This window comes from Lissotriton helveticus, chromosome 1_1, assembly GCF_964261635.1.
Source record: "Lissotriton helveticus chromosome 1_1, aLisHel1.1, whole genome shotgun sequence".
NCBI lineage: Eukaryota > Metazoa > Chordata > Amphibia > Caudata > Salamandridae > Lissotriton > Lissotriton helveticus.
This window is the reverse complement of record NC_136057.1, coordinates 1,339,786,570-1,339,811,602: the sequence shown is the minus strand read 5'-3', so window position 1 is coordinate 1,339,811,602 and position 25,033 is coordinate 1,339,786,570. Positions and strand designations below refer to the sequence as shown.

The window sequence follows — 25,033 nt, the reverse complement described above, 5'->3', positions numbered from 1 at the left end:
AGTGGGTTTTTTAAGCAGAGGGGTGACCTGCCCAGTTTTGAAGGAAACCGGAAGGGAGCATTGACGGAGGGAGAGGTTAACCAAAGTGGTCCAATAGGACAGAGAATGGGTATCGAAGTCAGTGGCAATGGCACTAGGGATGGGGTCAAGAGAATGGTTGGAGAGCTTTATTTCGAGGATGCATTTGAGGGGGGCATCTTCGGAGATGGGGGTCAAGGTTCTGGCAAATGGCTAAGGATTTGCGCTCCTCTGGAGGGGTAGGATGACTGACGTGATCCACAAGTGATTTCACTATTTCGTCAACGAATATAGCGAATTCCGCTGCTTTCTTTGTAGAATCCTACAACTTGGAGGTTGGGGGAGAGAAGTTTGGATTCTTGATGAGATCGAATAGTTTTTTGGGTCTATTATTGGTTTAAGTCGAGGAGGGTTCTGAAGTGCGTCGCTTTTCCAAGGAAGATGTGCTTGTGGTACTCGGATCTTGCTGAACGAAGCGTAGCCAATTTATCGGTGGAGAGCGCTTGTCTCCATTGTTTCTCTAGGCATCTTAGGTATATCCTTTCTTCATAGAGGAATTTGTTGAACCAAGGTGCTGAGTGAGTGGGCCTTTTCTTTTTGCTTTAGGGAAGAGCGAGGTTATTGATTTCGACTGCAAAGACTGTGAGGCATTGGGAGGTGAGTTTGTTAACATCTAGGTTCGGGTCTGACCTTGGAAGTGATAGCAAAGCTGATTCACAGAAGGTACCGAGGTCAATATTTTTAGTGTCACGGAACCAGGAGTTAGCCCTCTTATGTTGGCCCAGAGTTTTAGAGTGTGATAGGTGAAGAGAGAATGGGATGAGGAAGTGTTCAGACCAGTCAACATGAATAGGGGTAGCGATGGGAAGCATGCCTGTTTTTGAAGTAACAAGATCCAGGATTGAGCCCTTAGTGTGTTTCTGTGCATTGTTGGATAAGATCGTTTGCAGAGAGGAAGGTGGCCAGCAAATTCGCAGAAGAGTCTGGAGGCGAGCCACAGTGGAGATTGAATTCACCCATGGAGATCTGATTGTCACTGTGCGAGTATTGGTCGCTAATGAAGTCGGTGAGTTCCTCCATAAACAAGGGGCTGCTACAAGGCAGGCGGTAAATGGCATGGAATCCGAGGGGTGATCGGTGGTGCAATTGAAGTTCAAGGGATAGGCATTCAAAAGGGCAGAAGAAGTTGTTAGGAAAAGCCTTGAGTTGAAGGGAGTTTCTAAAGAGGACTGCAACACCTCCCCCAACTTTGTCAATTCTGTCATTTCTAAATATAGAATAGCCTGTGGGTACCAGGAGATCAAACATAGAGTGAGGGGTATCGTTGAACCAGGTCTCTGTAAGGAAGAGCATGTCAATATTGTGAAGTATGATGGTGTCGGAGATTTCAAGTCTGTGTTTTATTGCAGATCTGCAGTTGTGGAGCAGGGTTCAGAGGTGGGTTAAGGTGGTGGTTGAGAGCGGGCTTTGGTGCATTAGAGGTGAAAGGAGAGTTGTCTTTGTTGGCGTTGCAAGAAGGATGGGAATTAAGGACATAATTAGGGAAAGGTAGGTGAGAAGCGAGGGAGAGTGGAGGAATGTGTGGAGACATAGGAATGAAGGCGTTTGGGAGGAAGCAAGGGGAGGGGTTTGGAGAGGTCCTGTAAGCTAGGTGAGGTGGCTGTGAAGGAACGGGCATCTGGCGGAGTGAGGGGGGTTGGGAGATAGGGAAGTTGACGAATAGAAGGAGGTGGTTCTGCTAGGCCAGAGGGAGGAAAAGGGTTACCACGGGGGCAGGGAAAGGGGGTAGCACAGTATTGGGGGAAAGAGAGCGATGCAATGGGTTTGTGGAGAAATCGGGGTACATAGCGAGGGGAGGAGGGGGAAGAGAAGAGGAGGGAATAAGGGGGACGTAAGGAAAGTTAACTGGGGGGAGTTTGGAGGAGCGGTGGACTAAAAAGGGGGGTGGCAGGTAGGGAAAGGGGGGAGGAGATGAGGTTGGATGGTGCAGATTGGCCGAGGAGCGGATTAGCTAGAGGTCCGGTTGAAGTGATGGAGGGGGGGCATACTGTGAGGGGGGAAGAATGGAAGAGGAGGGCACAGGGGAGGGGGAGGGAAGAGGGTCGACTTGTGCCTCCCGAGGGTGGAGCCTATTGGAGTGTAGGGGGTTCAGGGGCGGAGAGAGGGAGTAATGGGTGGAGCTAGATGAAGTCAGGGGACAACCCGGTCGCAGGGTAGGGGAGTAGTGTAGGGAAGAGGTGGTCAAAGAGAGAGAGAGGGGTATCGTTGAACCAGGTCTCTGTAAGGAAGAGCATGTCAATATTGTGAAGTATGATGGTGTCGGAGATTTCAAGTCTGTGTTTTATTGCAGATCTGCAGTTGTGGAGCAGGGTTCAGAGGTGGGTTAAGGTGGTGGTTGAGAGCGGGCTTTGGGACATTAGAGGTGAAAGGAGAGTTGTCTTTGTTGGCGTTGCAAGAAGGATGGGAATTAAGGACATAATTAGGGAAAGGTAGGTGAGAAGCGAGGGAGAGTGGAGGAATGTGTGGAGACATAGGAATGAAGGCGTTTGGGAGGAAGCAAGGGGAGGGGTTTGGAGAGGTCCTGTAAGCTAGGTGAGGTGGCTGTGAAGGAACGGGCATCTGGCGGAGTGAGGGGGGTTGGGAGATAGGGAAGTTGACGAATAGAAGGAGGTGGTTCTGCTAGGCCAGAGGGAGGAAAAGGGTTACCACGGGGGCAGGGAAAGGGGGTAGCACAGTATTGGGGGAAAGAGAGCGATGCAATGGGTTTGTGGAGAAATCGGGGTACATAGCGAGGGGAGGAGGGGGAAGAGAAGAGGAGGGAATAAGGGGGACGTAAGGAAAGTTAACTGGGGGGGAGTTTAGAGGAGCGGTGGACTAAAAAGGGGGGTGGCAGGTAGGGAAAGGGGGGAGGAGATGAGGTTGGATGGTGCAGATTGGCCGAGGAGCGGATTAGCTAGAGGTCCGGTTGAAGTGATGGAGGGGGGGCATACTGTGAGGGGGGAAGAATGGAAGAGGAGGGCACAGGGGAGGGGGAGGGAAGAGGGTCGACTTGTGCCTCCCGAGGGTGGAGCCTATTGGAGTGTAGGGGGTTCAGGGGCGGAGAGAGGGAGTAATGGGTGGAGCTAGATGAAGTCAGGGGACAACCCGGTCGCAGGGTAGGAGAGTAGTGTAGGGAAGAGGTGGTCAAAGAGAGAGAGAGACAGGTGTCTTTGGCTTGGATCATGACTACCGTTGTTGGAGTGAGATAGTGAGGGAGCTGTTGAAACACACAAAGGGGGAGATTTTTAGCTGTTTCCCATGAGGGATAGAGGAGGAGGTGACGTTAAGGGAGTTATGTAAGCTGATGGACCAAGAGGGGATGTCATGAGTGAAGAAAATGAAATCGTTTTTGAGCCTCCCATAACGACCATTGTAAAATTGATCGACAAAAGGGGAATCGGAAACATTCCATGGTGTTATGCTTGAATCGTTTTGCTGCAGCTTTAGTCAGTTAAGGAGAATAAATGATTTTGTAGCAATTATTTCCAGACTTAACTCGAGTGGTGGCCATGTTGGGAAAATGAGGAGGAGGAGGGTGGTGGAGATAAGAGAGGGGTGTTATCAGGAAGGTGGTGGTGAGAAGTAAAAGGACAGAAAGGGGGCACATAACCATCACAAAGCGAACTTAGCAAGAGTAAAACAGATCATAGACGTAATAATAAAATGTAATGTAATGTTGGCTTCTTATATAGCGCACTAATCACCCAAAGGGTCTCAAGGTGCTTGCTTTGGGAACCCGTCCTGGTTTTTCCCTGTGAGATAGACCCTACTGGGCACCCCCAAGGTGAAAGCCAGGCATCCCGCTGCGGGGGGCTGTAGTGGAGATTGAGCAAGCTATTGCCCAGAGTTGCAGAGTGTGAGCCCCTGATTTGCGTAGGCACCGAAGCGAGAATTATCGAGTCCGTGGACATTTTGAGCTCAGGACCCTGCCGCGTCGGGAATTGAACCCTGGTCCCGGTCTGACCTCTGCTTCAGGGTCTGCCTCCTCTAACCAGTGAGCCACACTTCTCTCACACGTAACCACTGGTAAACACTGTACCTAGCATCAGGCTGTAACAAAACCCACATTATGCACAGCATCACATTATGCGCCAAACACATTGAATGCCCATAATTTCAACAGTCTTTATATTAGACCATAACCTCCTAAGTATCACTAACATTAGGGGCATAAAGCACAGGGTGGGACATAATCTCAGTCGCATAAACCATAGTATGCAAGATAATCTCATAATCATAAAAAAACACATTTAGAGGTAACCAGAACAGGGTGTATAGACCATACTGCATGAAATACATTTCCTGGGACCACATATAGGGCCTGGTGCCCAACAAACCTCCCAGTCCCCCTGGCCCATCACTAACATTAGGGGCATGAAGCACAGAGTGGAACATAATCTCACTAGCATAAACCATAATATGCAAGATAGTCTCATAATCATAAAGACCACATTTAGAGGTAACAGGACAGGGTGCATAGATCATACTACATGAAATACATTTCCTGGCACCATATAATCACATTAGGGCCTGGCACCCATTCAAACCTGGCCCCAACAAACCAGTCCGCGTCGCCAACTGGCCATCTCTAAAGGGGCTCCGTGGATAGTCACTGTCAGTTGAACTTCGGCCCCCTCTCATTTTGTGATGGTGAGTTACTTAATCGCGCTCAGATATCCCACGTGTGGTTGGCCCCACCATTCACTTTTGTTTCTTGCCTCAGCTGTTTGTCTCAGACCTTATCCTCCTCTTCCACACGTCATCCACTTGCTCCTGGCTCTCATCCCCCCGCTCCGATTTGCCTGGCAGGGACAGCTCAACATTTCTGTGAAGCGGCTGCCATTTCTGGTTTGCGCTTGCCCCTCGTGAGAAATTTTCAATTTGGCAGGGTACAACCTTGCGTATGGTACAGAGGCAGTCTGCAGCAGCTTCTTCAATGGCACAAATTCTCTACGCACTGCCTGCATCGCCGGGGTGTAGTCTGGATAGAAAGACAGGTTGTCTCCCTTTATAGTTAATGGGGACCTTAGCTCTGGAATACCTCAGGATAGCGTCCTGGTCTTCATAGTTCAGTAGGCACGCTATTATCGGGTGCGGCGGCGCCCCCAGATTAGGCCTGGGGACCCAGTGATCGTGCGCCTTCTCGACGATCATTACTGTGGATAACACTGAGCTAAACAGTTCGCGCAGCAGGCCATCAATGAATGTCTCCATTTTGGATATGGTGGAGGATTATGGTAGGCCAATTATGCAAAGGTTGTTGCGCCTGGAGCGTGCTTCTAAATCCTCAATTTTGGCCTTTATGACCTCCAAAACTTTCTCTATTTGTAAAATTTGGGTCCGGGATCCCGCTTGCGAGTCTTGCGTGTCCGATAGTTTGTTTTCCAGGACATCTAACCTATGCTCATCCACTTTTTTCTTTACCTTATCCAGGCCGGTCGCTAGCGCGTCTATTTTACTGTCTATTGACTTCATCCCGGAGCGTAGTTCCAGCAGGATAGTCCTCGTGTCATCCTCTGAGTCCACCACCGTCCCCGAGGCACCCTGCGTTCCAGGCTGATCCCCCATGGCTTTGTTTGCACGCGTTAGGTTTACTTTCAAACTGTATTTTCGGCTGTTTGGGGTCAGATTTTCCCATAATGATGGCAGTATGGGAGCAGGGTACAATGCACTGTCCCCGCCACGTCACTCCTCGTGGTCTAGATTCCAATGCTCAAATCTGCTATGCCAACACTCCAGCTCTCCAGCAGTGCAATACCTTTGCAACTCCCCACAGCAGCCAGGAAAGTGTGACAACCTGTAGAGGTGTGTGTCTCAGTCAATCGCAGAAAGGCAGTGTGGTCGGGAACATAGCCTACAATCGCCTCCTGCAATTATTACCACCTATGTAGCTGCCAGACAGGCCTCAGGGATCGCCCCCACACAGGATAAATCTATGTTATCAAGATGTACCCAGCAGCGCCACATCAAGGCCCGATAACTGCCACTACAGCTCTCCGCTGTTGTCTAGGAGTAATGCTGCTTTGCCCTGTACAAGATTCGCTGCCTGTGACTCCATCCGCACCACCCAGGATGCTCCCAGCTGCACCAGCACCCTTGCACGTGCTTAGGGGTCGGACATGGCCCTCCGCACCAGCAGAGCCCCGCACACCCCAGCCCGCCGCAGCAGGCTAGGTCATGGCCCAGGGCGTTCAAACCGGCACCTCCACATCAAGGGGGGATAAGCATTCACAACCCCCCCTCTGACAAGCAGTGGCGGTGCTGCCACTTTGCGCCCTGCACAGTCAGCCCGCCTTGGCCCTCTCAAATACCGCCCGTGTATCAAGTCGGGGGCATCCAAGCAAGGCCATGCAGCCCAACCAGCACCCGGTCCAGTATGCGGCCCCTGCCCCACTTACCGCACCGCCACCGGGTCTCCAGGCGCACTGAGCACCGTCTCAGGCCGGGTCCGCAGTCTGCTCCTAGCAGGGCTCCTCCCGCCTCGTCATTGCCGCTGCTGGTCTCCGGGGTGTCCTTAACCTCAGTCGCGCCTCCTACCACGCTGGCTGCAGCCCCGATTTCAATACCACTCGCTGCCGGCAAAGCGATGTCTCACAGGAATTGGTACTACGAGCGTGTGCACCGCTTTGCTTTGCTTTTTCAGCGTCGCTCGCTTGCAGCAGAGTCGCGGACGGGCACCATTTTCTTAGTGGCCGATCGGCAGAGTCAACCGCCGATTTCAGTGGGTTCCTCCGTACCGATAGCCTCAAACTTTCCCGATCTTGCCCAGGGGATATAGTCACCGCTGCATGTAGTTTTTTAGCGGCACAGGTGCCCTTTACTCATGGTACTCGCTGAATAAGTAGGTCTGGCATGCGGAGCTCCCTCAAGAGGCAGCCATTCCGCCTCACGCCGTAACCACGCCCCCAGACAGGCCTGAAGTTGTTGGGGTTATTTGGATCCATGCCCGTTCTTTTAGTAATGGCGTGATTTGGCCGATTTTAAGACAGTTTGGCATGACTCCAGTTCTCAGGGAGATATCAATAATCTTGGCCCAAAGAGGTGCTAGGATGTCGTTCAGCTTTTTTGCCAGGGGAGCAGGAATATGGTCAGCTATGTGGGAAGGGGGTTTGGACATGTTAATCATTTCAGTGATGTCTGCTTCTGAGATGGGATTGAATGTCTTCCAGCACCTGGGTGGGGTTGGGGGATTGTTTCCATCATTACTGAAGGGCGGGCTTTCGTTGGATGACGGGGAGTGCTCGTCAAGGGAGCGCTTAATCTTGGTGATTTTATCATTAAAGAAATTGGCAATATTGTCAGATAGTTCTTTGGAGGCCTGCGCGGTTATTGTAGGTGGCTATTGTAGGTAGGTTTGTTGTTTAATGATAGTAAAGAGCTCTTTGGGACAGTTTTTTGCATTGTCTAATGCGCTGGGGAAGAAGGTAGCTTTTTCCTTCCTGATGTGTTTTTTGTGTTTCCTGCGTTCTATTTGGAGCTGCTCAATGTGGGTTACGGATGGGTTATTCTGCCAAAGTCTTTCTGAATTGTCTTCTTTCAGAGTTTAGGTCTATATTGAACCAGAATCTCGATGGGGGTGTTCCTGGCTCTATTTTGTTTCAAAGGGGCTATTTGGTCTAGTGTTGTCATCATTGTGTTGTAGTGTGTAGTGAGTTCGATTGTAGAGAGGTTATTTGCAGTGATGGGGAAGTAGTCTTTACCCTTTCTTCCAGGTCGGCAAGGGGAATCTGTCTTAAACTTCTCACCCAATGAAGGGATGCCTGTGTACGGGGTAAGTGAGGAATCGTTTGGTTTATGTGAAAAAGAATAATGTGGTGGTCTGACCAGTCGACAGGAAGGTTGTGGTTGCTAGTAACTGGATCTTCATGTGCTATAATGACGTTTAGGATTTAACCTCTGTTATGAGTTTGTTCTTTGCAGTGCTGGATAAGATTATTATTGAGTAGAAGTTAGTTGAAGGATTGGATTAGAGTATTGTTCTCATCGTTCCAATGAAGATTAAAGTCACCTAGTATTATGTTATTATTTTTATATATATATATATATATATATATATAATATATCTATGGAAACAGAGGGAGATCGGCTGTTACAGAATAGTAAGTTCTATTAAAGTTATTTTATGTGGGTGGGAAATGTTATCTTTTGTTATGTATGTATTTGATGTGATTGGTACTTGTTATATAAAATTTTATGTTGGATTTAATAGTTTACTTTTGATTTTACTTGTGATTTTGAGTTTTGTGGTTGGTGCCTTTCTTTAACTTAAAATACATTTTCATTTTATCCATCAGTCTTATTTGCAAGTTTAGTTAATTTTTTTAACTGATATATAAAATTAATTTGTTTACTCTGTGGTTAATTATGCTGGTTTGGATTTTTCGTTGGGCTTATTGGGTGAAGGAAATTTGTTTTTTATGAAAGAGTTTGGGCTATTGATTTGAAATAGTGTACTCCTTTGTTGATAAAGATTTAATAAACCAATAAGTGTTTATCTTATTATGTTAAATATATATTTTGACATTTTTTGTTTTGGATATATTTTTTATGTATATATTTATAATCATGTTCGTTTAATGTTTAAATGTTAATGTTTAAAAGTTAATACTTGTTATAAAACATTTTTAATCAAAATTTTGATGTATTGAAGTTATATTTTGGGGGGGGTCATTTAGGTTTGTTTTAAGTAATGTAAAATTGTCATAATATTGTTAGAATATTTATATATTTTTTTAATGTTTATTTAAAAATGATGAACATAAAATGTTGTTGTTTTGTGAATAAAGTTATTTATTTGGGTGATGTAGTTGATATTGTATACTTTTTACTATTTATATATTTATGTAAAAGGTCACTATTTTTGTTTCCTATAATTATGGTATTGATACAAGTGAAAATAGATTACATTTTAACTGCAGTATTTTGGTTATCAATATTTGTGTTTTTATTGGTTAAGTATTGGAATGTGATATTTTGGTGAATTATACATATTTTCCAATATTTTTGTGATTTGATCTAGTTGCTATTGATATTATGTAATTAATCTGGGACAAAAATAGTACAGCTAGGGTGAATAACACAATAAATAGAACAAAGGCACACTTGCAAATGCCTCCTTATACATAATTCAAGCAGGGATTGACCTCAAACGAAAAGGCTCTACTTATCTTGGATTGAGATCCTCAAATAAAATTTGGGGAAGAGCAGCTTGTAATGCTACTTCATGCCTCTTTCCTGAAAATCATGGGGTGTGTCAGAGTCATGAAGAAGTAACTCAGGTCTGACATCCTTCACCGAGCATTCAGTTCTGCATTCCTTCTTTTACCTTTTGTGCCTGATGCTTCAGACAGCTTGTGGAACACCCTTCCTGGTGACCGCGAGTTTGGAAATGCTAGAGTGGTCCAAGTGGCTGGGACACTCAGGCATGCCATCCAACTAAATGTATCCTTCAAAACATTTGTAGTCTCTGTTGACTTCTAAGAACTGCTCTTGGCAGATATATAAGTGTCAGCAATCAGTGCAATTCAACAAAACTATAAAAACAAAGCTGAATCTTATTGTGTATCCACAATTGTAATCTGGTTGATGTCTGGCAAATTTTTAATCTACAAGGGTCTGCATTTACTTACTTGTCACCCTGTATTAGGACTGCTCTAGAATAGATCTTTTTCTGGTGTCTCAGAATAATGCTTCAGTATCTTATCCCGAAGTATAGCCAACTACTATTACTGATGATGGTATAAATTCAGTTTTGGTACTGTTAGCTAGCTGTCCGCAGAATACTAGAAGATGGGACTTTAACCAAATGCTACTGAATAATGATGAATTTATAGCTATAGTCTCTCATAAGTAAACTTGTTATACATTTCAATATTAATAGCTATGGCAATCACACTTTAAAGATTCTTTATGGTGCAATTTGTTTTTAGAAAATGATACATATACACATGCCTATAATCAGAGGGCAGCAAGGAAAGAATGATGGGCCTGATTACTCCCTCACTACGGTGTCGGATATCCCATCCACCAAAATATAAATCCCACAATACCCTTTGGGATTTATATTTTGACACTGAGGATATCCGTCATCGTTGTGACGGAATAACACGCCCTTCAAAATCTAAATCCGGCCCTTAAGATCCCACCCTACTGCCAATCCAGCTAATGCCTACATCTTTCCCCAACCTCCGCTTACACCAGCAGTGGAACCCTTCAATGTAGCAACTATCCAACCATCTCTTCACCATCTGGTTGGTTCCTGCCTTTCTCCCTTCCAACATAACTGCTCTTCTGCTATTGTTTTTTAGTTATAGTATTCTAAGATACAAGGGGCATGTAACCTCTGTGTATTACATTGATAGATAGTCCAAAGATGGGACTCAATATGCTTCATAGCCTTGTAACCTGCCCATATTGGTTTAAGATTTTCTCCAAGCTGGAAACATTCCATTGTTTACCCAGGCAACTTGTATTGTCTAGCACCTGTTCTTTTCCCCATGGATATGTACTCGCCTGTTTTGACACATACAGAGCTAAGGACATCTGCATCCTAATAGTAGCGAGAGGATATGCTTGATTATGTGCTAGGCCTTTCAGTATTGTATGTCAGAAGTTTTGAAATGGAGGTATGCAACATATCAATGGTTCCGAGGGCTGATTTACAGTATAGCTAGAGCTTTGGCCAGAGACAAAACAAATGAAGTATAGTGCCTTTCCCTACACTTCCTCTCCAACAGTCCTCTGCCCTGCATCTGTCCTATTTACCCAGTTTAACTGGCATGTGCTACCAGTATATGGCTACCTTAATTAAAGTCTCTATCGCTTTGGCTGATATAGAGATAGTATGTGGTCCTATGTACCCCTTCCTCCATTTGACATCGGGAGATGTAGGCCTATATCTGCCGAGAAAAACGAAAGGTGGTGATGGACGGAGCGTTGACCATACAAACACTCACCCCAGTCAACTGATCTGGGTTTAATCCATCACCGTTCTTTAGCTCACTCCGCCACCCCAGTTCAGACATGGCCATATGCAAATCAGTCTGACCCTGTGCCTCAACGTTTTTGTTACAGAAACCTTTGAACCTACCCAGAGTTTACAAGAACTTTAAAAACACAGGGGCATAGCTTCAAGAGGGATGTTTGAGGTGTTAAACCTCCCTATTAAATGCATTCTCTTGTAAATAGTTGGGTGCAGGTGTTTTCAGTCAGATATGGTGAGGAGTCTGCCGGATTTCGCCTTGGATTTTTTCATACACACACTCAGAAAAAACACACACACTCTATCATCTCTGTTATATGAAGGTCTTAAAAGTGTTGGTTGTTTTACAATATTTTTTAAGTATGCCTTATAATCTGCACTCCTCTCCCTTTCTACCACCACTTAACCTGTTCGGTGTGGAGGACAGAACAGTTCCACGGTTCTCTTTTTTTTGTTTTAGCTTCCCCAACCTCCAGAAGCATTTTTTTTCAGTGTAATGATGATCGGTGCGCATGGCGTGCTGAGAAATGTGCTGATCAGCTCATTTTACTTTCACGCCTTCGGTGCTCGCAGAGCTATCTAAGCCACCCAAGGACCAGAACACATGGGAAAGGTATCAATGGAAAGGGGGGACTTTCCCTGTTCCAATTGTACCCTTCCCTCGGAATTCCTGATTAGGAATTGCCACAGGAGGGCGATCCCCAAGCAGGGATTCACCACTAGACGCCAGGAAGGGGGGTAGCGGCCCATTGGGCAACATCTTTTGCTTCCCCCTTAGGTTTTTGTGCATATCCAGTCTTTCAGCCCCCCTGGGGGTAGATGGGGGCAACAAACACAAAAGGGACCATCTTTTTGCCCCCCCCCCTCCGGGGTCAGATGTGTGTTATTAGCACCAATCTGCCTCCCTGGGGGCAGAAAGACCACTAGGACCCAGAGAAGAATTGTTTCTGTAAATTTTGGGGTGGGGCTTCTCTGAATGGGCATTGTAATGCCCCCACTCCACCAAGAAGTAGGCACAGTCTTTCTGCCCCCCCCCTTAGGGGGCAGAAAGCCTATTAGGAACCAGGGGTTACATTTTAATGTAAATTATGGGGTGGGGGCTGCCCTTAATGGTCATAGTAATTCCCTACCCCTCGCAGAAATAGGCAGTCTTTCTGCACCCATGGTGGGCAGATGGGGGCAATAGCCTCTGATCTTCCTGGGGGGGGTGCAGAAAGCCCAATAGCCGCCAGGGATTATTTTTTGGGGGGAATATGTAGGGGTGGAGGCTGCCCAAAATGGGTATGCCAAGGCCGCCACCTCCAATCACAAAATGGACAGTCTTTTTGCTCCCCCTGGGGGGCAGATGCGTGTTATTACTGCCAATCTGCCGATCTGCAGAGAGCCACTTAACAATAGGGATTTAAATAAATATATATATATATATATATAGGAGAGAACTCTGGGTAGTTCTCCAGTTTAGGTGGAAAGCAGCTCCTGCTAGAGCACTCAACACCAGCGACACTCTAGATCTGCTCACCTCAAATGTCTGTTTTTCTATCAAAGTCTTTAAGCATAGGATTAGCACAGTGCTATCCACGCCGAGATTGAAAAGGACAAAGTCTTTTGCCATTTCTACAGCTAAGTCTTTAAGCATAGGACTAGCACAGTGCTGTCCTTGCCGAGCTGTAAAATGACAAAAGCCATTTATCACTCGGCACAGTATTACAGCTTTGTATGGGTAAAATACCAACTCAAGCCAACCTGAAATGAGTAAAAGCAACCCCTGATAGTGTTTCACTCTAATTAGAGCTCTTCAGAGAGGTATAGCTTTGTCCAGACACAAGGGAGCACCCAGTATAAGTCAAAACAAAACCCTTTCAGGCAAAGAGTGACGCATAAATTATGCAAAAAAGGAGAGAACTCTGGGTAGTTCTCCAGTTTAGGTGGAAAGCAGCCCCTGTTAGAGCACTCTCAACACCAGCGACACTCTAGCTCTGCTCACCCAGGTGTGAACAAGGGCTCTAGCACTCGAAACGCGTCACTGCTGTAACCTGGTTTAAATAAAGAACATCTCGCCTGATCTTCGGGGTCCGTCTCCTTCTTTGCCAGTTCACCAATTTCTGTCAGCTGGAGGTTGTTGGGAGTGATATTTATTTATATATATATATATATATATATATATATATATATATATATATATATATATATATATTACCTACTGGCGGTCGCCAGTAGGTAGTTATAGTTAGGATTGGCTACCATAGGAAATCCGCAACATTCTATTGGGAATAACTTTGGCGCTGGTTGAGGGATTTGTGTGTAATTTTCCCAAATTTTGGCCAGCTCCGCTGCGCTCCTTCCCTGAAAGTTTCGGGGGGATTCGTGAAGTGGGGGCTGAGAAAAAAGGGGGGTCCCAAAACGTGTTTTCCCCATGTTAATTTCCATAGGACGGTCTGACAAGTCTACAGCCCGAACCGCTGAACGGAATTACGCCAAACTTGGCAAAATTGTAGGGACTGGTACGCAGATGTGCCTTTGCTATATTTGCTGAAAATTGCTCCAGTGGTTTTTTTTTAAATTAACTTCAAAAACACATATATATCTATATGAGCGCTTACAGGTACGCGTACCGGGGAGCGCACCCGGCGCGCTACGGGAGTGCGCGAGCGTAAAGCTGATTGGCTGTCGGGTGTCTCAACATTCTAAACAGTCCGGAGAGTCCGCCATCTTGTGTCTCTGTAGAATCGAGACACAAGAGGTGAAAAAGAAAGGGGGAAATAATTAAAAGGGGGCAGAGTAGACACCCCTTGACCCCCTAGGTTTTCTGAGGGGGACCTAGAAGGACCTTGAAGGGCAAAAAACCTTTTTTTTTTTTTTGTTTAAATTATCGCGGGGTAAGCGCTTGCTGCGCTCCCGGGTATGCTCTCCGGTACGCGCACCCTGAGCGCACCACGGGGAAAAACAGTGTAAAAAAATAGAGTAAAAAAATAATGTAGAGTGTTTAGGGGTAAGTTAGCTCTGAAAAGAGCTGTTGTGTTAAGTGGGTGTTTTTTGTACCAATGCAGAGTCTTATATTCAAGAGGAACTCTATTCCCCTCATCTGTAAAATGCACACCATCTCTCCTATAGATGTCTTGTATGTTGTAACGCAAGTTGTTGTGGTAAATGGAACCCATACCATAGTCTCTGAGGTAAGCAGAAACAGATTTATTCACATGTTTCCTTGCTTTCTCAATCTGTGGACAAAATTGGTTGGACCAGTTCCATTTTTGCCTTTGGCATATATTAGAATATACTAAGGCAGTTTTTGGAAAAAGTGACATCAATTGCCCAAAGATGTCCTTTAAAAGCCTTTCCAGACCTACACCAGTCAAAGTGCCTAAGTAATTTCCACCACAGTGCACAATTATAAGGTCAGGGTGTGGTAAATGCATAAAGGATTTTACCAATGGTATCAATTGGTGACTCCTCAATCCTCTGTCCAATCCATACAATGTCCACATTTGGTAAATCAAGATTGTAAATACCTCTGTTAGCTACATATTTTTGACTCCAGTGGACATAGCTATGACCCACAAACCAGACTTTTGTCATTTTGAAGGTAGATGTGCTTCTAGTCAGATGAGTTGTGGAAATGAAATGGCAGTTTGATTATGAAAAAAGTGGTTGTGAATCAGTGCAGTTGAGTAACCATAAATGATTGGAGATTTGTTAAAAATCTCCACTGAAAATTAGGGTGCATGCTTTTTTTTTGTTGTAAGAAATTTCAATGGTTGAGAAAGTCATTTAAAAAAACATTGCATTTCATTAGCAAGTAGATTGAGAGGTCATACAGCCTTGAAGGATTGTTTTGCAACATAGTATGATGAACTTGTGAACTGTGTGCTGGTTTAAGAGAGAGTTACCATGGTTACAGGGTAAATGAGCACGGGGGGATGGGTGAATGTTATGTGAGTTTCAAAGGCTTGAAATGTACAACCAATTAAAATGTGCAGTTTGGTTTTGAATTTGTGTGGGAACAATTTTTATTGGCTATGTACAAGAATATGGGTCTGAAATGAGAAAGAATCTGTGCCATTATTGAAAGGCTTCAGTGAAGGTAGCATTATTCAGAGATTCTGCTTAAGAAGATCTGTTGACTGTGACTGACACTGTTTTACATTTTCCAAAGCATGTTTAAAGGTGAGTAATGATTGTTTTAAAAAAGATAGAGAGCTTAAAGATTTTTGACAAGTATCATAGTGAGTGTCTGTGTGAATTAAGGAATTATATTTTTATCTTTTTCCATAATGTTAGCTGTATTTTTATAAGGTAGTCTTCTTTATAAATTGTTTTTTATGCTTGGATTCAATGCTGGTTTAGAAATTGTGTAATGGTTTCATTGGACTTGTAAATATGCTGCTTTTTTTGAAGTGCCTTGTGCAACCTTTAGCATGGGTGGAAGCAGTGAATATATGGTGAGGGATAGGAATAGCAGATAGAAAACCATATGAAATGGTTGAGATGAATATAAGATAAAGAGGGGCATATTTACAAGACTCTTGCGCAATGTTGGACATGGGTGCAAGCAGAAAATGCATGCAGAATAATAAAATTGGCACCCAGAGAAGAAAATGAAATGCTGTGAGAGATGTTAAAGCTTTTTTTTAATGGCATAAATTGAGATAGAATATACAAAAAAAGAGAGGCATATTTACAAGCTGCGTGCGTAATCTTTGACATAGCTGTGTGTTTATAAGGTAGACTTCTTTATAAATTGTTTTTTAAGCTTGGATTCAATGCTGGTTTAGAAATTGTGTAATGGTTTCATTGGACATGTAAATATGCTCCTTTTTTTGAAGCGCCTTATGCAACCTTTAGCATGGGTGGAAGCAGTGAATGTATGGAGAGGGATAGGAATAGCAGATAGAAAACCATATGAAATGGTGTGGGAGATGCATAAAGTATTTCAGTAATGGTATCAATTGAGATGGAATATATGATAAAGAGGGGCATATTTACAAGACTCTTGCGCAATTTATAAAGAAGTCTACCTTATAAACACACAGCTATGTCAAAGATTGCGCACGCAGCTTGTAATGCTGGTCCAGAGATATGTTTAAAGGTTTCTTTTGATGGCAAATGTATAAATTAAAAAAGATAAAAAATGCAATAGATCTCGCCCTCGGTGTCACACATACTGTTGGCAGAGACAGACATGGTACATTATATCTAAAATCCTATTAATCTGCCTAAGATCACACTGTAAGTGAAGCTTGATTCACCCATCATTGTAATCTTAGGCAGAGTCACACATACTGTTGGCAGAGACACACATGGTACATTATATCTAACATTCTGATCATGTGCCTAAGATCACACTGTGACTGAAGCTTGATTCACCCATCACTGTGATCTTAGGCAGAGTCACACATACTGTCGGCAGGGACAGACATGGTACATTATATCTAAAATCTTATTAATCTGCCTAAGATCACACTGTGAGTGCAGCTTGATATAATGAGCAACTAGAGTGCTAACATTCAGAATGTATGGCAAATGTGTGACACATCTGAATGCCTTCTTGATGCAACTAAAGTAAACCAGCATTGAAAATGCAATAGATCGCGCCATCGGTGTCACACATACTGTTGGCAGAGACAGACATGGTACATTATATCTAAAATCCTATTAATCTGCCTAAGATCACACTGTAAGTGAAGCTTGATTCACCCATCATTGTAATCTTAGGCAGAGTCACACATACTATTGGCAGAGACACACATGGTACATTATATCTAACATTCTGATCATGTGCCTAAGATCACACTGTGAGTGAAGCTTGATTCACCCATCACTGTGATCTTAGGCAGAGTCACACATACTGTTGGCAGAGACAGACACGGTACATTATATCTAATATTGCGCACACGGCTTGTAAATATGCCAATGAAACCATTACATTATCTCTGGACCAGCATTAATGTCAAACATTGTGCATGTGGCTTGTAAATATACCAATGAAACCATTACACTATCTCTGGACCAGCATTGATGTCAAAGATTGCGCACGCAGCTTGTAAATATGCCTCTTTTTTTGTATAGTCTATCTCAATTTATGCCATTAAAAAAAACCTTTAAACATCTCTCACGGCATTTTATATTCTTGTCTGGGTGCCAATGTTATTATTCTGCATGCATTTTCTGCTTGCACCCATGTAAAACATTGCATCAAGAAGGCATTCAGATGTGTCACACATATTTTTAAAATCCTATTAATCTGCCTAAGATCACACTGTGACTGAAGCTTGATATAATGAGCAACTAGAATGCTAACATTCAGAATTTATGGCAAATGTGTGACACATCTGAATGCCTTCTTGATGGAGCCAAAGTAAACAAGCATTGAAAATGCAATAGATTTGGTGTGATGTTAGGCACATGTCCACCATATTACATGTAATCTACCATCTCTTTCTCTGCAAGCAGTATGTGTGTCTCTGCTCATATTATTTCAAAGTATGTACAGGCCAAAAAGAGACCACCTATATATAAACAAGACATAAAAATTAATTAGTTAATCGTTTTTGACAGAAAGGAAAGCACATGTAATGTAAATGAGCCTTTTGTGGTATACTAGTGTTTATATTGTTTACTTATTGTAATTGATGTGTAATATGTTTGTAGTGGTCTATAATATGTTATTTTTCTTTATTACAGATTATAATCATCTATACAAACAAACTAAAAGATGCCTTCTAAAGAAAGAAGAGAAAAAATTCATAAACTAAAATTAAGGAATAAGGAAAAAGAAAATCAACAACCAACCAAAATAAAATATTCAGAGAAAAAGAAAAATGCTCCTGGTAAGCAAACTAAAAGTTTTCTCAGGAAGTTATTGAAATGCCAAAAAAAAAAGGTTTTTAAGAAAGAACAATGAAACGCCTGTAATTTCCAAGAAAACTGGATGTCCTTCTAAAAACGTTAGATCTGTACAAGGAGATTATATTTTGCATACCAAACGAAGAAGCAAGCAATTTTCTGAAATACGTAGACGAATGTTTTACAACAGAATAGTATCAAATTAAAAATGTAAAAAGGTATAAAAAAAGACAGCTTTTTACAAGAAAAAAAACCATAGTTAAGATTGTGGATGAAGCATTTAAAGTGAAAAATAAATTGTTTAGTTTAGTAATGAATAGAATTCGTACACTTGATAAAGTAATCAATGTGTTCAAACCAAAATGTAAGTGGAGGAGAGTAATTAATCAAACTAATTTCTGTGATGTTTTTTCTGGAGAATGGAAGCATAGTTCAAGTTCTGAGCCATTTTTTAATGAAGAAAGTTACTTTCAGGATAATGATTTGGTGCATGCAGTTGACACCAGTGGTCGAGAATATGAGGTGAAGGACGGTTGTCCGGTTGAAAAAGAAGAGATTGTGCCTAAAAATACAGAAGAGGTGTTAGCTGATGAAGTTTTAGGGAGATGTCCTAAGGCTCCAGTGTATACATGGAATTGTAGTAGTATTTGGAAAAACTAAAAAGACCAATTTGGAGCCGATGAATAATCCACTAAGTAAGACCACCAAAGTAGCTAAGCTCCCTGTCACAGTTGTTACGGGCACCAAAGAACCTTCTTGCAGTGTTGGCCCCCCATCTAGTGCCCCTCAAGCTCCATCGAACAACCTAATACCCTGTAATGGTACTGCAGTCAGCAGTAGCAGTAACATTCCTGGGAACAAAAACGTCCTACTAAATAGCTCCCAACCACCACATGACGTCTCTTCCTCTGGATCAGTTGTTCCTGCTAATAGCGTGCCTAAACTGCTTCCAACGAAGGCGCCGCGTAGGATACCTAATATGAATCTTACCCCAGATTCTTTTCCTTACGTGGCTGTCCTTATAAACGTGCCATCGCTATTGGCTGGACAAAAGGAACCCTTCCAAATGCTAAGTAACAGGGTAATGCATTGGTTAAGGGTAAACCGACCACTGCCCGGGGAAGTTGATGGTTTGATTATTGGAGTAAGAAGGACTGAGTGGATAGGTTGCACTCCTAAGAAATTGGGGGGTGATTGTATAGTTGTCAATTTTCAAGATCCTAGGGTGGTAAGTCTGATAACGAAACATGATGGGGGTACAATTTGTGGGGGAATTGGTATTGTAGATCTTACTTTCTTTTATCTTAAACCAGCGGGTGTGGAATCTGTTATGACAACTTGTGCAAGACCTGTAACCAATGTCCCATTTCTAGGGCCTGCCCCCTTCACTGTACCATCTCAACAGAATAGTTATTATGGTGGTATAAATACCAATCGCTTTGTAGTACAGAGGGAGCCGGGGTGGGGGTATTGACAGATGTCTGATAATTCTATGAATAAAGCAGAGGATATGACTAGCCGGAACCCACGCCGGTATTTTGTTACATTTGACAAGGACCAAAATGTGGAATCAAATGAAATGAATACTGGCCTGGGGTCTGGGACTCTGGAGAAATTACATGGGGAATGTAACCAAATCCCTGGGGGTGAAGATTCAACTACATCAAGCACCTCAAGTAACCTGGGGGACGAGCATAAAAATGCAGATATAACAAGAGATAGGGCGGGAATAGATGTAACCCTGAAAAATACGCCAATAAGGTCTCCTGTAGGATCAGTGCCCAGGGACAGCCCAAGTATGGGGAAGTTTTTCTCATGGAATATCGCCGGGCTGATCGGCAGGCTGATGTCCCAGGAATGGATAGATTTTGTTAATGGTTTTGAAGTCTGTCTATTCCAGGAGACATGGGCATGCGATCCCATTTTTCTCCTCGGCTATCTAAACTTCTCAATCCCGGCAAGTAAGGGTGCCAGGGGTCGTCCAATGGGTGGCCTCACAATTTGGGTGAAACAAAGCTCACAAATTGAAGTAAAAGTGGTCGATGTGGGCTGTAGGGACATCCAAATACTAAGATTGACTTCAAAAAAGGAGGGAGCTATAGATATTTATAATATCTATGCTAGGGGCACCAATTCAGGAAGTTCCCCCACTCTAGAGGCCCTGTTTACTTCCCTAGAATTACAGTCACTGGGGAATAAAATTATAGTAGCTGGTGATTTGAACAGGACCTTCGAGCCATTAGATAGTATAGATGATCCCCCTGGGGCAGGACGAGGACACACATTGGGGTGTCCCGACCCTAACCTTGGCCCCTGTTCAACGGTGGACTAAAGACATCCTGTTAATGAATGCCATCTGCCTGGAATATGGGCTGAGAGCTCTCAATGGGAGAACGAAAGGTGATAGGGAGGGTGCTTGTACTTTTGACAATGGTCTTAACCATAGTAGGATAGACTATGTCATTTGCAGCCTTAGTCTATGGCAGTGGGTATGGGATATGAAAGTTGAGGGTAGATTGGAAAGTGATCACAATCCCCTTTGCGTGACTCACAATTGGTGGTCAACCACGTCTGGTAGCCAGCAATTGAATGATGATCTAATGCCCATAATGACCAATGATATGCGTAGACTTAATTGGCCAAGTGTTTTGGCGAATGCGGATTCAATGGACTCTATAACTTCTGAGTTGGATGCTGCAATCGCTGCAATGGAATTTGAAAATTATGTTAATCCAGGGTCTAGGGAAATAACGGATATACATAACAAGCTTTTTTGAGAGCATGTAAGAAAAACAGGAAACAACCACCTAAACCAGCTAGGTGGTTCAACCACCAGTGCAGGGAAGACAGGCTAGCCCTAGGTAGCGCTATTAGGAAGAGGGATAGGGAAGCTATTAGTAAGGCCAGGAAGCATTACAAGGCTAGTTTATTATTAGCGAAAAAAACATGGGATGAAGAGTATTGGGCAGAGTTGAAGGAAGCGTCAGGGGCTAGGGACTCCAGGTTATTTTGGAAATTGTTAAAGTGGGGTAGAGGTGGTTCTCCGAATAAACCCGATAACAATGTCGCCGAGGGTGCATGGGTAGAATATTTTAAACCCCAATATGCAGAATCTAACGGGGTTGGCTTTGTAAGAACGATTCCATTGGCATTTGCATCTGGGAACTTGTTTTCTCTTAAAGAATCAGAAGCTGCAATATGCGCTGCCCAAGGGGGAAGGGCCCCGGGTCTTGACGGGATACCCTCTGACGTCTTCAAAAGTGACATGGGTCGGTGGGCCAGGTATGTTTTCCTCCTGGGAAATTCTATCGTAAAGGAGCTGAAGTCCCAGAAGTATGGAAGGGGGCGATCATTATACCCATTTATAAAAAGGGGGATAGGTCCCTCCCGGCTAACTATAGGCCGATCAGCTTGATTGCCACCATTCAAAAAGTGGTAGGGAGAATGGTGGTAAAAAAGCTAATGGATTGGGTTGAAGAGAACAGCGCATTGTCCCCCTACCAGGCTGGTTTTAGGCGGGCCACAAGTACGGTTGACCAGGTGTTTCGGTTTGCTTTACTTCAATGGGGAACGGTGGTGCTCGGCGGGGGCAGCCTGTATGTCGCTTTTGTCGACTTGCGGGCTGCCTTCGACCTGGTCCCCAGAAGAAAGCTTTGGGCAGTCCTGAGTGAAATTGGCCTCCCAACCGAATTACTTACCCTAATTATGAGGTTGCATGAGGCAAATTTTGCTAGAGTTCAGTGGGGTACGAACGGTGAATCTTCCGCCGACTTCCCCGTTGAACGTGGTGTTCGCCAGGGATGTGCAATGGCACCCTTGCTCTTTTTGTTATTTATTAACTGAATTGTGGCTCGGATGTTGGATGCCTGTGTCGATGCACCATCGTTGGCGGGCCTCAGGGTCCCGATCCTGATGTTCGCCGACGATACATTAATTCTGTCCAAAACACCGCGTGGCCTGCAGCGCGCCCTACATATTTTTGATCAATTTTGCGGGGAACACGGCTTGGAAGTGAACATGGGCAAGACCAAGCTGATGACTTTCTCGCCCAAGTGTAGAGCCCGCCCAAAAATACTTTTGAATAGTTGCGAGTTAGAGGTGGTTAGTGTATTTACTTACCTCGGGGTCCAGATCACCAACAATCTAAAGTGGTCCTATCATATAGAAAAGGCGGTCCTAAAACACCAACAGATCGCGGGAGCTTTAAGGGTTGAACACAAAAAATCAAAATCTAAACCTATCAAAGCAGTCCTGGCAGTTTATGACGCAAAGGCCATTGGGTCTGCCCTTTACGGGGCAGAAATATGGGGCTTTGAAAATGTTCTTCCCTTGCAGATATCAGAGAACAGGTTTCTTAGGGGTATAACGGGACTCCCCCAGAGTACCCCATTAATCCCGCTTGATCTTGGGAGAAGATCAGTTAGTGACCGAGTAAGATTGCGCCCAATTCTCTATTGGCGACACCTTTGGACCACCCCAGAGATACGGCACTATGCCGATGGATTCCTTGCAATAATTAAAGCAGACGTTTTCCATAAAATAATATGGCTTAAACACCTCAGGGCCGCTCTAGGTGAACTCGGCCTCTCCAATCTCTGGAACAATCCCTCTGGGGAAGTTTTTCCTAGTAAAAGTACCATCAAAAGTTTATATTGGGATAGGATTGATGGCAGACTCTGGAGTAGAACGAGATCTGATTTGATGGGGGGGCGCTTCTTGGAAATTAAACAGAGTCCATTTCTAGAATTATACTGGGTCAGTATTACTGTCCCGGGAGACAGGAAGCTAATGTTCCAATTGAGATCTGGTTCTCTCCCCCTGAGATCTTTGACAGGCAGGTGGAGGAGTACGACAAACTTGTGTTGCCCGGTGTGTGGTGTTTCCAAGGAGAGTATAGGCCACTTCTTACTCTTCTGTAAGGCATGTGCAACCCCTCGAAGAGTATGGTTAATTCCTGTTTGTAGGAACTTAGGGACATCTAGTGGTGTTGAGGCGCTAAGAATTATTTGTACCTCCACTGATTTGTCAATTGTTGTGGGAACAGCAAAATACCTGGGGTGGGCATGGTCCATTAGACGGAGGGCTATCTCCTATTAATGTACATTGATTTTTGAGTAAATGTGTATAAAAATTGTTTTTACTTTTTTCCTGTTAAAGCTTGCACAACGGTTTATATTATCTTATTATGAACGTAGAACAGGGTCAATTTTATGTCTTGTACTTTTTAAATGTATGTTGTGCTTTTATGAGTATATTGCTCGAATAAAGCTTTGAAATCTCAATCACTTTCATGATAATGATTTGGTGCATGCAGTTGACACCAGTGGTCGAGAATATGAGGTGAAGGACGGTTGTCTGGTTGAAAAAGAAGAGATTGTGCCTAAAAATACAGAAGAGGTGTTAGCTGATGAAGTTTTAGGGAGATGTCCTAAGGCTCCAGTGTATACATGGAATTGTAGTAGTATTTGTAGTGTCCGACAGGAATCAATTGGTTTGTTTCTCACTTTCTTACAGACACATACTAAGAAAAGTGTGAAACAAAAAATGAACATTTTACAAGAGGTAGATCCTTGTAGAGTGAGAGAAAAAACAGGTTTGCAAGGGCATTCACTGGCTTGTCTTTCAAGAAAAGTATGTCAGTGTGTTTTTCACCATTTTAGGATGTTAGCAGTGCATCATAATAAAGTGAGGAAATTAGTGAGAAGGTTGTACTGTGCAAAAAGTCCAGCACTTAAACTAAAACAGTTAAACAATGCTCTTTTGCATGGAACTGAATTAGATGTCAAAAACATTTGTGATGAAATTGAGTTTTGTTACTTTGGTGAAAAAGAGGTTAGTGCAGAAATTGATACAGTAATAGAAGGTAATGTAGAAGAGAATGTAGAGATTTTAAGTACAGAAAAATTTGAAAATGAAATTATAAAGTTTAAAGTCAATTCAAGTGAAAGGCCTAATTTTTCTTGTGTTTGTTGTCGACGGACTCATTATAAGCATCAGACTAGATTAGTTGATTTTATATGTAAAAAGCAAAAAGATAAATAATAATGAGTGGAAGGATTTTGCAACTTATTTGTTGGTAGAAAATTGTTTTGATTTGGGTTCTGATCAACGTATTTGTAAATATTGTTATAATAAATTAAATGAAAACAGAATGCCTGCTAGAGCTGTTCATAATAATCTGGAGTTGGTAGACATTCCTTCTGAATTGATGGATTTAAATACCTATGAGTCTATTCTGATTCAATGTGTGCATCCTTTTCAGGCTATTGTTCGCATGGAGCCTAAGATAGGGAAATTGCCACCTTCAGATTTTCAGAGGATTAAAGGGAAGAGTTGTTTATTTGCCTCTAGATTTTAAGAAAAATATTGATACAATTGGTGTTGAAAAAGTAGAAGAGGAACCTCTGGTTATTCTAGTTAATGGTGTTCCGACAAAAAGTAAGAAAATCTGGCAAGAATTAGGGGATGTTAGGAAAGTCAAAAAGGCAACGTTGTATCTGGTAAAAAATAATCAGTACTATAAAAATGTGTATGTGGGAGATGAGGAAACAACTGTACAGGACGACACTGATGTCTCTGCTGGACAAATAGAAAAAGTTGATGTCTCTAGAAGTGAAGACATTTACGAACATTATAGTGTTCATTCATTGCATTCCAAAGAAGTAATGGGGAATGCTATTGACTTTTTTCAGATGAAAAAAGCTGAAGGAAGTCCCATTAGTGTATGGGAAGAAGGTTTAGAAGCTCGTTGTTTTCCACAGTTATTTCCAAAAGGTGAAGGTGGACGATATGACGACCGACCTGTTCAAATTCCTGCATCTGAATACCGGACTTCAAGATTATATGCAGAAGATCCAAGGTTTCGTCAATGCATTCCATATTTGTTCCATCTACTGTTTGAGAGTGACTTGTCTGGACTTTCCTATGCAGTAAACCATATACTGAAAAGTGGAGCACCTCTAAAAAATGTTTCGCCAAGGGATTTTATGGATAAAGTCAAACTGCAAGACAGTGTTTTGGAATCTCAGCTAATTAATCTCATTGCATGTCAGCGTGGTACTAACTAGTATTGGTACCGTCGTCATGGGGAATTGAAATGTATGCTAAGAAACTTAGGAACTCCTACATGGTTCCTCACTCTTAGCTGTGCTG

General features: G+C 43.3%; 1 protein-coding gene across 5 annotated transcripts in view; it reads left to right on the top strand.

Annotated features, from left to right (window-relative positions):
• LOC144823836 (NXPE family member 1-like) overlaps window positions 1-25,033 on the top strand; it is a 518,225-nt gene that overhangs the window by 279,167 nt on the left and 214,025 nt on the right. Inside the window, exon 2 of one of the 5 annotated variants that reach the window (XM_078682716.1) lies at window positions 17,720-17,865. The exons of the other annotated variants lie outside the window; for them this stretch is intronic. Within the exon in view, the coding sequence (XP_078538842.1) occupies window positions 17,857-17,865 (9 nt within the window). The 5' untranslated portion in view covers window positions 17,720-17,856. The remainder of the gene's footprint in view (window positions 1-17,719; window positions 17,866-25,033) is intronic. 5 annotated transcript variants of the gene reach the window in all.